The sequence below is a fragment of the Suricata suricatta genome, chromosome 3 (genome assembly GCF_006229205.1).
Source record: "Suricata suricatta isolate VVHF042 chromosome 3, meerkat_22Aug2017_6uvM2_HiC, whole genome shotgun sequence".
NCBI lineage: Eukaryota > Metazoa > Chordata > Mammalia > Carnivora > Herpestidae > Suricata > Suricata suricatta.
In genome coordinates this window covers 37,831,467-37,845,597 of record NC_043702.1, presented here as the reverse complement: position 1 = coordinate 37,845,597, position 14,131 = coordinate 37,831,467, and the positions used below count along the sequence as shown (strand labels likewise).

Genomic DNA, 14,131 nt, shown 5'->3' with positions numbered 1-14,131 from the left:
TGTTGGAGGATGTAGGTTTGGAGGCAGTGGTCCTAAAGCACTATTTTCTCACTCCCAAATTAAGATTTTTTTTCCTTCATAGGACAGACTTGAAGGTCTGACACTTAGAAGACTCCTTGCCTGGGGAATTCAGTCCAAACTTCTGGCTTGCTACTCAGCCGCTGGCCTTCTCTGGTGGGGGTGATTTGAAGGAGGGAGGCTGCCTCTTCCTGGGCCACCACAATGCAGGCATTCTATGTAAAGGTAGTTGGGGGAAACTCTTCAATTGCTAAACATTCTAGCTTTGTGCAGTGACAGTATTGTAGCCAATGAAGTTAATGCAAGGCACAATTACTGCTAACTAAAAAACGAAAAAATAGCTAAACATTTTAGCTTTGACTTTTCTGAAAGGAAATATGCCTGTTTTCTTCACAATTCGGAGATTCTTCTTTGGACCATTTGTTGGCTCCCAATGAATGCATGATCCCAAAAAAGTTTGGAGAAACAATAAAGTTCTTTATTTTTTATTTTTTTTTTTGGATCAGTTCCACAACCAATGTGGGGCTCAAGCTTATGACCAGAGATTAAGAGTCACATGCTCTGTGGACTGAGCTTGCCAGAGGCCCTAACAAAGTTAGCTTTAAAAGACATGATAATTTGGGGCACCGGGCTGACTTGGTAGAACATATGACTCAGGGTCACTGAGTTCAAGCCCCATGTTGGGTGTAGAGTTTACTTAAAAGTAAAACAAAAATTTAAAAAACAGATTGTTTGATGTCTGCTGGCCAAGGCAAAAATACACTTTTTATAAATTCAATTTCTGACATGACATAGTTTGTAAGTCACCAATATACATTTTTTAATGTTTATTTTTAAGAAAGAGAGACAGAGTGTCAGCATAGAGGGGCAGAGGGAGAGGGAGACACAGAATCCAAAGCAGGCTCCAGGTTCTGAGTTGTCAGCACAGAGCCCAAACAGGGGCTCGAATTCAAGAATCTGTGAGATCATGACCTGAGTGGAAGTCAGAGTCTTAACCAACTGAGTTACCCTGGTGCCCCTAAGCCACTGATATTCTTAATCAATATTTGAAGGAAATAATCTTTTCATCCTTGGACAACTTTACTTCTTTGAGACTTATCAGAGTTCTGAGTTGTAAGTTATGTGGATAACAATAGTATCTATTCGATAGGTATTTTGAGAAGATTCAGAAGACTACTAAAAAGAGCCGATCAGTGTCTGACATACATTATGCCCCAATAAATGTCAGCTCATTTCAGTATCTCAGTCACGTGAGCAAGGATACACAGTCAGCTTGCTTCATAGAAATGAATACAGGAATTTGGTACCACACGATTGGTTCTGGTATCAGGCTATGAAAACAACCCAACTTACTTCTTTTGGTCTGCAGAGTTTTTTTTAAAGAGAGGCAGTAACACATGTAGGTTGGCACCAAGGGATGGAACAGAAAGAACAGACTGGAATGCAGACCTCAGGTACAATCTAGGCCTGTGTGCTATTTGGCAAGAGAGCAGTGCAGCACTGCCATTTTTACCGATGTGCCTGTCTGTGCCAACAGTCCGTGAGCTACCTCAGAGCATTAAAATATATAATGGGCTTCGCATATACTTAGGTACTAATAAATGGTAGTAGGATCATGATAAGTAGACTTAAAAAAAAACAACTTGTACTAGGGGGTTATTTGTAAATGCAATGTCATGCTGTGTTAATAGATGCAAAGTCTGGTCAACATTCTGCTGGACATTGTTCGCTGTGGTCCCGGACCACATCTTACTATTCAGAATCGTTAGCAGGAGACCCTGCAAAAGCTTTCATCATCTGTGAAACATTGTAAGGCTCACTGTACCATGTTTGCAAAAAGCAGAAACAAAACATACTAAACATTAAAACAAAAATGTCATGTTGTCAAACCCTCATCAGAAACCTAAATTAACCAGATGAAACTTTCTTGAAAATTTTACTCATTCTGGTTTCATTCAAATTTATTAAACTTGAGCCTTGAAAAACAGCAAAAAAAAAATCTCAATAGACAAAGAACACTTGAGAAAATTTCACATGTAATATGGTAAAAACCCTCAGCAAATTAAAAACAGAGGGAGTTCCCTTTACCTGATAAAAAGGATATACAAAAAACCCACAGTTAATATGTCAGAGTGAAAGACGAATTTCCCCTATGACTGGGTAAAAGGCAGCAAGTGCAATTTCATCTCCCCTATTCAACATTCTACTAGCCAGTGTAAATTATACTTATGTAACAAATGTAACAAATATTCTTACATTTGCCAATATAAACATAAAAAGTCCTTGACAGTACGATAAGCCAAGAAAAAGAAATAAAAGGCATAAGTTTAGAAAATAAGAAATGAAACTGTCTCTATTTGCAGAGAGTATGATTGTCTATATACAATATTATCATAAACTTATATAAAAGATTGTAGAATGAATAAATGAATTTATCAAGGTCACAATGTACACAGGCAATATTCAAAAAATCAGTTGCTTTTCTTTCTCTCTATTTTTTATTGGGAGGGAGGGGCAGAGAGAGAGGAAGGGATAGAATCTTAAGTAGGCTCTATGACCAGCCCAACGTGAGGTTCAATCCCACAACCACAAGATGGTGACCTGAGCTGAAATCAAGAGTCAGAAACTTAACTGACTAGCTACTCAGATGTTCCTCAATTGCTTTTCTAATTCTAATTCCAACAATGAACAATTGAATAAACTTTTTTAAAGCACCATTTATAATAGCACACAAAAATTAAAAAGTACTTGGTATAAATCTAACAATGTAATACTGGTGAAAGAAATAAAAGGCGATCTTAATAAAAAATATATTGTATTTATAGATTGGAAGACTTAGAAGACATTGTCAATTTTTCTCAGATTGGTGTATAGATTCAATGCAGTTTTGATCAAAATTCCAGCAGGATATTTTTTTCATAGATAGTTAAAAACTCATTTGAAAACTTACATAGAGAGGTAAAAAATAGACATAATTTCGAAAAAGGAAAACAAAGTTGGAAGATATATAATTTAACTTCAAAACCTAATATAAAGCTATACTAATTAAGGCAATGTGGTATTTGCATGAAGACAAACGGCGTTGGATGGGTGGCTCAGTTGGTTAAGTGTCAAACACTTGTTTGACTTTTGGTTTTGCCTCAGGTCATGGTTTCACAGTTAGTAAGTTCAAGCCCTACGTCGGGCTCTGTGCTGATATTGCGGAGCCTGCTTGGGATTCTGTCTCCCTCTCACTCTATCCCTCCCCCACTTGCGCTCGCGCGCTCTCTCTCTCTCTCTCTCTCTCAAAATAAGTAAAATTAAAGATAAAAAAAACTTTAAAAGACAAACAAGTGTATTAATGGAACAGAATGGACAATCTAGAAATAGCCCCACATCTCTATGGATAACCCTTTTTAAATTTTTTAAATGTTTATTTAATTCGGAGAGAAAGATAGAGTGTGAGTAGGGGAGGGGCAGAGACAGAGGGAGACACAGGATTCAGAGCAGGGTCCAGGCTCTGAGCTGCTTGAGGTAGGACTTGAACCCAGGAACTGTGAGATCATGACCTGAGCTGAAGTTGGATGCTCAACTGACTGAGCCACCCAGGTGCCCCGGATAACTGGTTTTTAACAAAGATATAAAAGCAAATGAATGGAAAAAGGGTAATGGTGTTCTGTTCCATACCTAATTAACAATGATATCAAACTTATTTTCTCCATACAGCAACCTCAATATGACCTTTTTAAACAGTATGTATGTATGTATGTATTTTTGTGTTTATTTTTGAGAGAGAGAGAAAGGAGAGAGAGAGAGAGAGAGAGGGAGAGGGAGAGGGAGAGGGAGAGAGAGAGAGAGAGAGAGAGAGAGAGGGGGGGGGGGGGGGGGGGGGGGGGGGGGGGGGGGGGGGGGGGGGGGGGGGCAGATAAAAGGATTCCAAGCAGGCTCCATGGTGTCCATGCAGAGCCCAATGTGACACTTGTATTCACGAACCAGGAGAACCTGAGCTAAAATCAACAGTGTGGGCACTCAACCAACTAGGCCACCGGCACCCCAATAAGAAATCTTCTTGATTGAAAAGCAGGACAATGTTGTGACCCCAGTTTTTTTCCTTTAAAAGCAAATTTTGCTTTAAAATTTTTTTTAATGTTTTTATTTTTGAGAGCGAGCGAGCGGGAGAGCGCATGCGCACAAGTTGGGGCGGGCCACAGCTAGAGGGAGACACAGGATCTTGAGCTGTCAGCAGAAAGCCCAACCTAAAGCTCAAATGTGTAAACCACGAGATCATGACCTAAGTCAAGGTCAGGCGCTCAAGTGACTGAGCCACCCAGGCGCCCCTAAAGCAAATTTTGCTTTTAAAGATTAGAACTTCTACAGACTTAACATACCAAATGAATAAAATTTCAAAGAAGACATTCTTCAGGGTAGGTAGAAAAGAATGTCCTGGTTTTAACAACGACTATTTTGGAGACCTGTATGCAACACACATTGGCTTAAACAACTTCATTTTGGTGGGATATAAACCCTGAATTTGAAATGAACCAGCACTGCATTTCCTGTTTACTTCCTCTCCACTATTATTTTGCATTATTTTTTGGTAAGGCAACATTTTTCTCCACACAATCTTCTCACTTACTTCCTCCACCAAACAATGAATCCAGAAATGCTTTAAAACCAGTGGTTCCCAAATGAAAACTGAATTTTTATAGACTCAGCATTCCAGGTTTTAATACCATTTGTTCTTTTGTGATCATCTAGAAAGGATTATAATTTGATGCTCTTTGGAGCTTTTGAAAAGTACATTTTTTAAACGTTGATTTTTAAATTTATTTTGAGAGAGAGAGAATCCCAAGCAGGCTCTGTGCTATCAGTGCAGAGTCCAATGTCACAGACTGTGAGATCACGACCTGAACTGAAATCAACAGTTGGACGCTTAACCAACTGAGCCACCCAGGTGCCCCCCGAAAATACATACTTGTAACAGTGATAATACATGTCCACTACTGTGCATGGAAGACATAAAATTTAAATATTTAACTGTGGCGCATCTCAAAGAGTTTCACTATTTTCCTCTTTACACATGTACATACATAAAAATTGATGAAAGCAGACAATGAAAGGTGGGTGCTCCCCTCAGTTATTACTGCTACTAAAATACACCTAATTTATCTGACCCTTACAGAAGTGAAAACTAAGACTTTTTTAAAAAGCAGAATTATATTAGATATAGGTCTGATTTATTTACCAAGTTGTTAAGCCATCTTAATACTGTTTCCCTATAAAATGTTCAGATACAATCCAATCACATTTCATGTTATCACTAGCCCTTGAAATTCTGATTAGCCAAGGACCTTCAGGTGTCAATAGCTGTAAAAGTTATATTCCAACGTATCTAAATTTTACAGATTTCTTCCCGTTCCCTAAATAATCAACAGTCAGCTGAGATAGCATGTAAAAAGCACTTAGCACAGTCTTGGGTCTTTAGGAAGTGCTCAGTACTAGGTATTACATTACCAAGCAAGCGTCCCTGGGGAATTAGAAGACTACACTAGGCAAGTAAATAAGATACCTGATACTTCAAAATGATCACCTTAAACCTAGTTATTGAAACCTCTCAGTAGGAGATGACCAAAATACATTGACAAAATAAGCCAAGGATGGAAAAGGTTAACGTTTCTTTCTTAGGAAAGTCGCTACTGTAATTTTTGCTAATATTTCAACATTTTTATAAACAAATAGCAAAAATGTTGGGGTTCTGGCTCATTAACATGATGTTTTGCCTCTTCCTCTCCTGAAATGTGAGTTTATTTTCTTGAAAAATAATCACCAATAGTTCTATTATTATTGAAATACGACTGGATCCAAAAGAAAGAGTACATTTATTTGCTATAAAATAGGAAGTGATTTAACCTCTGATGAATAGAATGCTTATAGATATCCTGCTAGGTGGGAAAAAGGTATATAAATTGCAAATAGAAACAATAAAGACATAACTAATTGGGACATGACCAATTATATTCACAAGTCCTTGGAAAAAGTAAAGTATTTTTTCTGAGAGGGGAAAAAATAGTAAGAACAATAGCAAAAACCTGACTATTCTTAAGGCTGGAGTTAATTGGTCCAGCTGGACAAAGTAAAAGCAGACTTATAAACTGTCAGAAATCTCCCATATAGATCAGTGTCTAATTGTTTTCTCACATTAAACATCGGTACACACTCTGCCTGCCACCTACCTTATTACCTAGATTCCTAAATTAAGGAATTTAGAAACCCAGCTGTTATCCTGTACTTGTAAAAGGGCACTTAGAAATCTGTTCAGTGGCAGAGTAATGCACATATTTATCATTTATCTAGATCCTATCATTTCTTGTCTGGATTCATTTAGATGATCAGATCAGAGCACCCACTACTTAATTTTAGTTCCCCAAAGAAAAGCTTTGTAGTCTTTTCTCCAAATCAACAAAATAATTACATTTAAGTTTAGTTCCTGAAATAATTTGTCTAAGTACAATTTACTTGGTTAAAAAATGAGAAAAAAAATGAGCTTTTCTTTTTTTGCCTTCATGACCAGGAAGCTTTGAAATTCAGGGCCCAGTTGTAAGGATTAGCTTTTCTCAAGAACCTGGTAGTAACTACTTCTTTAACCTTCCCTAGGTGGTCTCATCAATTTTAACTTTATATTCAATTGGCACATATCTCAAATCCCTGTAGAACAATTCAGTAAATAATTTGTAAGTAAGTCTGTATATATGTCAAGGTCTTTGTTGAGCAGTAAAGAAATTCATTCACTGGAGTTTTAAATTGTGGAATAATTAGTAAGTTATTAATAATTATAAATACTGCACATGAAAAATTTAAGAATAACTAATCTTCACATGTATCGGTTTATTCTATTTTAAAAACTTCACATGCCTCTGCTATTTTTACCTTAAATTAGGTACTATTACATCAATTACTTTTTCAGTAGTAAAATAACAACCAATCAAAAGGCTTACAGCAAGGAACTGAACATTTCTCCTGATGGTTTACCAGTGCTATTATTAATATGCTAACGCCTCCAAGTAGGCTGGCCCCGTGACAGAAGAGCCATGGTAATGTGAACTAGGAAATAACATGAATCCTAACTGCCTCCCACTGGGTCAGGCTGAAGTTTTTGGTTTGGGGGAGAGAAAACCTGGAGGAAAAATGAGGACACATGAGCCTTGCAGTGTTCTCCCAACCCAGTGTCCATGGGATTTTTTAATCTACTGATCAGAAGATTCCAGGAATAGCACACACTATCTTTTTTTGTTTGTTTGTTTTTATTTTTGAGAGACAGAGCATGAGCAGGGGAAGGGCAGAGAGAGAGGGAGACACAGGTTCTTGAAGCAGGCTCCAGGCTCTGCGCTGTCAGCACAGAGCCCAAAGAGGGGCTCAAAAACACTAACCACGAGATCATAAACCAAAGTTGGCCCCTTAACCAACTGAGCCGCCCAGGTGCCCCGCAGCCGCTGTCTTGAAAGTCCCAGCCAGCTCAGGACTCAGAACTATAGCTGTATCATTTAAGCTGGTCCCACACCCAGGAGGGACTAAGAATTTGGTACACCTGAGTCCATCACCACCACCAACTCACCACTGAACATCTTATTAACCTGCAATAACAAAACCCTCTAATTTTATAAGAATAAACATTTTGGATTTCACTTGTTCATGGTAGGGCTTTGCTCTATTTGCTAAGAATTGATTAAAAGGTAAGCAAAAGTCATTAGTGTTTTTGATTGTTTACTGTAGTCTCCAATAAGCAATCATTCTAATATTACTAGGAGGAGGTGATAATTCCTATTTAATTTAGCTAATTAATGATTTAAGTTCATTTTTTTCCAATACTATAATAGTTTAGTAGCTGTAATTGTTAAAAAGATGCACAGATAAATTAATCTACTGATTCATAGAAATCATTTGTGAGAAAAACATTTTCCTTACATGATGATGATCCCGTTATCAATGGAAAATGAGTCAGAAGGTAATCCAGCAATATTCCAGGCTCGAATTGTCACTGCTTCTCCCAGGCTACCCATAAGAGAATACTCGTCAGAGCAGGGAATATCATTGTTTTTGCACAGATTTGTCCACTCCTTCGTTTGGTTCTTTAAGACAAGAGATACAAAAATGAGCTGGAGGTTACCAAATAAATACTTTGCCAACTCCTTGATTATATTCTACTACTTATGTCAACAAACCATTGTTGAAACTGTACCTCAAAAATAATTTATCAGATTTTTCAAATAAAATTATGACTTAGAAGGTCCACTATACATTCAAATGAAAATTAACTATATCCAATGTTAATTTTAGACAGATCACTTAATAGTGAAGTCGACATCAGTATGTTGTATCTGAAAAAAAAACAATTGCCGATCATTATTCTAATGCTTCACTTGACAAAGTAGTTGGAGACCATCATTTTTCTATATATTTTCTTTAAATTACAAATATCCAACAAGCCTTAATATTATGGCATAAAAGTACATCTACTTGGTACTGGTAGGGGGCTAAAAAATGAAAATCTTTTCTTCTGGCTCTCACATACATGCCTGGAGGAAAGGACCATGGCAGGCTATGGGGCACCAACAAGGGGTCAGGATACAGGCTGGAGTCTGGGATATCCTGGCTGGGACATAGTTTGCTAGGCTACTCAGGAACCAAAAGGATATTTTAAGTCCAGATTCACACTCAGAAAGTTAGAAGTCAAGGTCCAGTCTGAGGTTACATGTAAGAGTTCAGAAACAGTACAAGACATGTCCACAGATAAAAGGGGTTAGGAAGACACATGGGGAAGAGGCACGGACACGCAAGGTTCTGGTACGAGCCCACAGGCAGATGAGATGCTGTGTGTGTGGAGGGGTGCTGGCGGAGGGCATGGTTGGCACACCATCGCCCTTGGCCTCCTGCTGAGCAGGCTTCACCAACATTCCCTTAGGTTTGCACATGAAAGGCCATGACAGGTTCGGAGGAGTTGATGACTTTTATGATCTGATCAGTCAGCCAGTTTGTAGAATGCCCCCACAGCTGGGTCTCTGTGGTGTTCCCTCCCTACTCAATTCAGGTTATGCATCTTTGGCAAGAATATCATAGAAATGATGTCATAGTCTTTTCATTGCACTCAGTCAGTGGTACGAGATTTCACACTATTCATTTACTGATAATACTGATTTTTATCACCTGATTAAGGTGTTGCCTGCCAGGCTTCTGTCTCATAACTGTGCTACCTTAGGTATAATTAAATCTTCTCTGGGTAGTGGGACACAACCCAAGACACTCGGGTAGATGAAAGGCAGAACTCGTTTTGTTACTTACACTGCCAAACGAGAGAAAGCTGCCACACCGGAAGTTGCACCCAGATCCAGGGTAACAGCAAGGTGAAACTGTGGGGCAGCTCTCTATGACAGCAGAGTGCCTTAGGCTTAGCTGCATCGCATGGGCTTCCTAGGGATCGGATAGTTTGAGTAATTCCTCAGGTGCAGCAATGAAGATCTTGTGCCGGGTGTTATGTATCTGAGGTCTGCTGGAAGTTGGGTGCCTATTATAAGCTGCAGCATTAGAGCCCAATAAGGGAAAGGGTTGGGTTGAGGGCTGAGCAAACTACCCACAGAAAGGGATTCAGAATTTTTAATAATGAGTCAAAACTGAGTGAAGGCAGCACTTGTCTAGTATTGTATTACAGCCTCTGCATTGCTTCTTGCCCCTTTTCCCTTCGTCATTAGTAACATTTTGGGGGGAGATACTTGTAACTGAAAATATTCTAGGTTTTTACAGGCACTCATTTTTTTTAAATTTATCAGTTGATGTCAATATGTCAATATAGATCCATCATTTCCTATTTTTTGGTCTCTTTTCTAAAAATATCATTGATCTTTAACATGATATTAGTTTCAAGTGTGCAACATGATTCATTCTTTGTATATATTGTGAACTCATCACAGTAATTCGTTGACATCCGTCACCAGATGTTGGGGGCCGCCGAGTTTTGGCCGCCTCAGGCAAGGAGATATCGCTCTCCAGGGAGCAACCAAAAAACAAGATTTACATCTGGAGGCTAGGAGAGTGCATTTCCTGGTCCGGGATTTCAGAGACTGTCCTACTGAGCCAGACGGAAAAAAGCCAAAATGATCAAAAGATCAAACCACATTTTGGTTTATGCAGCACTAATCTGGGCGCTTCTTTGATGCTGTGTTGGGAGTTTCAGTTTCGGTTTTCCCCTTTCTCTAATATTCATTTGACTTTGTTACCTGGCAACCAACCTGGGTCAGTTCCCCGCCCCAAACCCTATATAAGAGGAATTATTTTCTTAATAAATAATAGGGGCTTGATCAGAAACCGTGTGCTGTCTTCACTCTCTGTGCTCCCCTTCCTGACCTTTCTCTCCCTCCCTCAGGATCGAGAACCCGCAAGGATTCACCGCCCTGCAGGCCGGGCGGGACATGACAACCAGACATAGTAACAAAAATGTTTTCCTTATGATGAGAACATTGAAGATCTATTCTTGCAGTAACTTTCAAATTTATAATAGAGTATTATTAACTATAGTCACCATGCTGCACATTACATCCCAGGACTTACTTATTTTTTAAGGAGAAGTCTGTATTATTTGAACCTCTTCACTCATTTTGCTCACATCTATTATTCAATGAGTATTGTTACTATCAGGGTTTATTGCTGATGTGGGCAGCAGAAGTAATGTTAAGCTAAATTTTATGTTCCTTAACACATCTTTATCATTCTTTGGGCACTTCCTTACTCTTGCTTTAAAAAGATACTATCATATAATCGAGTCCAAGGATAATCTTCCTACTTTAAGTTCAGCTGATTAGCAACCTTAATAACAAAGTCCCTTTGCCATGTAATGCAACATATTTGTAGGTGTGACACCATGGGGCAAACAATGGGGGCAAAATATCACCTCTGATGAGAACTTAAAACTATCATCTAGCTTTTTGTTGGGTTGGTTGTTGATACCAGGAACAAGTGGTGTGACTGTGTGAGAGGGGGGGTATCGAGCATTTTGAACTCTTTCTTATACACAGTTCCTACTGGCATCTCTTTGATCTCTCTGTTGTCAGGCTATAAGGTGGCCTGTAGACTTTGGGGGAAAATCTGAAGGTTTTGTTAAGTACAGCTTGATGCTGGCATTGGCAGAATAGTCAGTGAAATGGGGAAGCAGTAGAGAAAGTGAAAGAAAGAGTTACAGTTTATAGCTGACAGGTATGGTATGTTGTTATATTCTGGATTAGAAATTAAAGTGGCCAACTTACACATTTAAATGGGCATAGCAACAGATAATAACTGAAATGAACACGAGGTACCTTGCACAAGCATCTCTAAATACAAGCCAAGAGCCTTGAATAGTAATCAGGTGGTACGCTAGATGGTAGAAATTTAAAAAACTGGCCATTAGGAGTGTCATTTTAGTGAAAATATCCACCACCACCACAACAGTTTTGACTTTTACTGTTGGCCAGAAAAGTTATATGTCCTTAGAGCATGTTTCATGTCCTTATAGCACGACAGAATTGTTTTACAGATTGGCATAGGCACAGCAGTTGAAGTACTGTGGGCCCAGTTATCCTAGAAGAATTGGAGTTTTCTATGTTTTATTTATGGAAAGAACCAGAAGTTTTATGAAGGGGTTGATGAATAATTAACAACTACTCAGATTCAAGCTTGGAGGGAGATAATCTAGACATTTGTTGAGGGCTCTTGGTATCCAGAGATTTTGATGTTAGAAAAGAACCGAGATTGTTGTAAAGGCTTTTTTTCTTTTGTCTTAGCTGGGTTTCCCAGAAGCAAACTGAGACAAAGATTTATGTGAAGCGACTTATTAAGGAAGGGACGCAAGGGGAAGCAGTAACAGGCGAGGGATCAGCGAGCAGTCTGCTGCAGGTGGCTTCAGCTGGGTCCCGTGGGGGGTGTGAGTTACCCTTAGAGTCGTTCCAACCAGAAGGAAGGGAGACAGACTCTCGTGCTCCTACTCCTGTCAGTCATTCATCCAGACCTGTCCTTGAGGGAAATAAGTCCCAGCAATTCTAGCTCTCCAAGCACTGGGCACAGTGGATTCTAAGAACCTAAGGGAAGTTTGCCAAAAAAGAGCCACAGGCACTGGTTGTTGGACATGAAAGTGCGGGAAGCCAGGAGGGCACCTGGGTAGACACTGAAGGTGCCACTGTAACCTTCTTACAGCTGAATGGGAAACTTTTGGTGGGATGCAATCTGCCAGCTGCCCTGTCCTGAAAGAGAAAGATCAGAGTAGAACAGAATGAATTCATAGGAAGGAACCATGACATCAGAGACTCATGAGAAATAGTAAAAAAAGGCTAGGTTGCAATAGTGAAAGGGTAAGAAATGAGGCAGAATCCATCAAAGCAGTGGAAATTTGAAGCAGGAAACTTGGTATTTGTTTTCTTTTTTTATTAAATGTTTATATATTTGGAGAGACAGCACGTGCGTGTGCACAAGCAGGGGAGGGACAGAGAGAAAGAAGAGAGAATCTCAAGCAGGCTCCACATTGCTAGCACAGAGCCCAAAGTGGGGCTCAATCTCATGAACCTGTAAGATCATGACCTGAACACAAGTCAACAGTCAGATGCTTAATGACGCTTGACTGACTGAGCCACCCAGGTGCCCCTTGGTATTTGTTTTCTAGGGAAAGACTCTGTTCGGTTCTAAGTCAGCTTGCCTTTTCCTCCCCTAAACTTTCAGTCTCTGAAGTGATTTTTGAAATGATTCATTACTGAGAATCATAGAGAGACGTTGATTAAACACACACACACACACACACACACACATGTAAAAAATCCTAGTATCGTTATACTTGTTTAGGAACTAAAATTTCATCATTAGGGTCTACGATTTCATGTTACCTTTTGGAGTCCACCTTTTTCTTTTTAAAACAATTTGATTTTAGAAGAATATTTGATATAGCATCTTCTGGCTATCAAGCCAATTTATAGAATAATTAAAATACACAACTACAAATCACTTGGAAACATTTCACTTCCTGTACTTAGCAAAAAAAAAAAAAAAAAAACAACAACAACCCAAAAAGCAAGGAAACAAAATCCCCTAAGATTAGATTAGTGCTGGCTGTAATGGGACGGTCAGGAAGAGGCCCTGGAAATCGACTAGCCTTCCTTACCTGCCGGTAGTTCGATGTAAAGGCGCCCAGGTAGGCGACGACCCCTGAGGAGATGAGGATGTCGCCGGTCAGGTTGACGTACAGCTGGCCCAGCTCCAGCGCTGTGAGGCCCCATCGCGTCCTCTCACCCCCGAGGCCTCCAATCAACTGCTCGGCTCGATCCAGCTTTTTGCTGCACAAGTCAACCTCAAAAAAGACAGAAAAAACCAGCTTTTCTCAACATTCACAAGTAGAATAAGCTAAAAGTTCTGCAAGATTTTGCCCTCAGAGGTAAATTATATTTTAAGTTACAAACTTTCATCTGGATTTCTTCTAACTCTTTAGAAGACTGTGAGTTATGTCACTATGAAGACTGGAAAGTCCACGAGACATTTTAGAACTGTTTTTCATTATAAAGTATGTACAGTAAGTATGTGTAAGTGTACACAATTTATGAAATGCATAATGGATATTCATCACATAATGCAAGAATAGCTCTATTTAAAATTTTTTAAAAGTGTTTATTCATTTTTTTAAGAGAGAGAGAGAGAGAGAGTGTGTGAGCAGGGTTAGTGGCAGAGAAAAAGAGAGAGAGAGACAGACAGACAGACATAGAATATGAAACAGGCTCCAGGCTCTGAGCTGTCAGTACAGAGCCGGATGCAGGGCTTGAACCTACGGACTGTGAGGTCATGCCCTGAGCTGAAGTCAGATGCTTAACAGACTGAGCCACCCAGGTGCCCTAAGAATAGCTCTATTTAATAAGAAAATGATCTACAGCAGGAGATACTGAAATTTACATAAGTAATAAAGAACATTCTCTTGCAAGTATGTTTTCCCTTAATTTAAAATACTCTAAATGCATTTTATTTCAAATATTCCATCAAAATCTTCTCCTCATTTAACTTATGGCTGCCTTCAAGATAATTTCATTTTTTATAATTTTTTAGAGTTTATTTATTTTGAGAGAGAACATGTGTGCAC

At 39.1% G+C, this 14,131-nt stretch overlaps 1 protein-coding gene and 1 pseudogene across 1 annotated transcript in view; one reads left to right on the top strand and one right to left on the bottom strand.

The window, feature by feature from the left end:
• Positions 1 to 14,131, bottom strand: part of DNAH7 (dynein axonemal heavy chain 7) — a 271,651-nt gene that overhangs the window by 78,460 nt on the left and 179,060 nt on the right. Inside the window, exons 46-47 of the mRNA XM_029934194.1 lie at positions 13,169 to 13,354; positions 7,960 to 8,123 (exon numbers count right to left, since the gene is read on the bottom strand). Coding sequence (XP_029790054.1) covers positions 7,960 to 8,123; positions 13,169 to 13,354 — 350 coding nt within the window. The remainder of the gene's footprint in view (positions 1 to 7,959; positions 8,124 to 13,168; positions 13,355 to 14,131) is intronic.
• Positions 280 to 393, top strand: LOC115288734 (annotated as a pseudogene).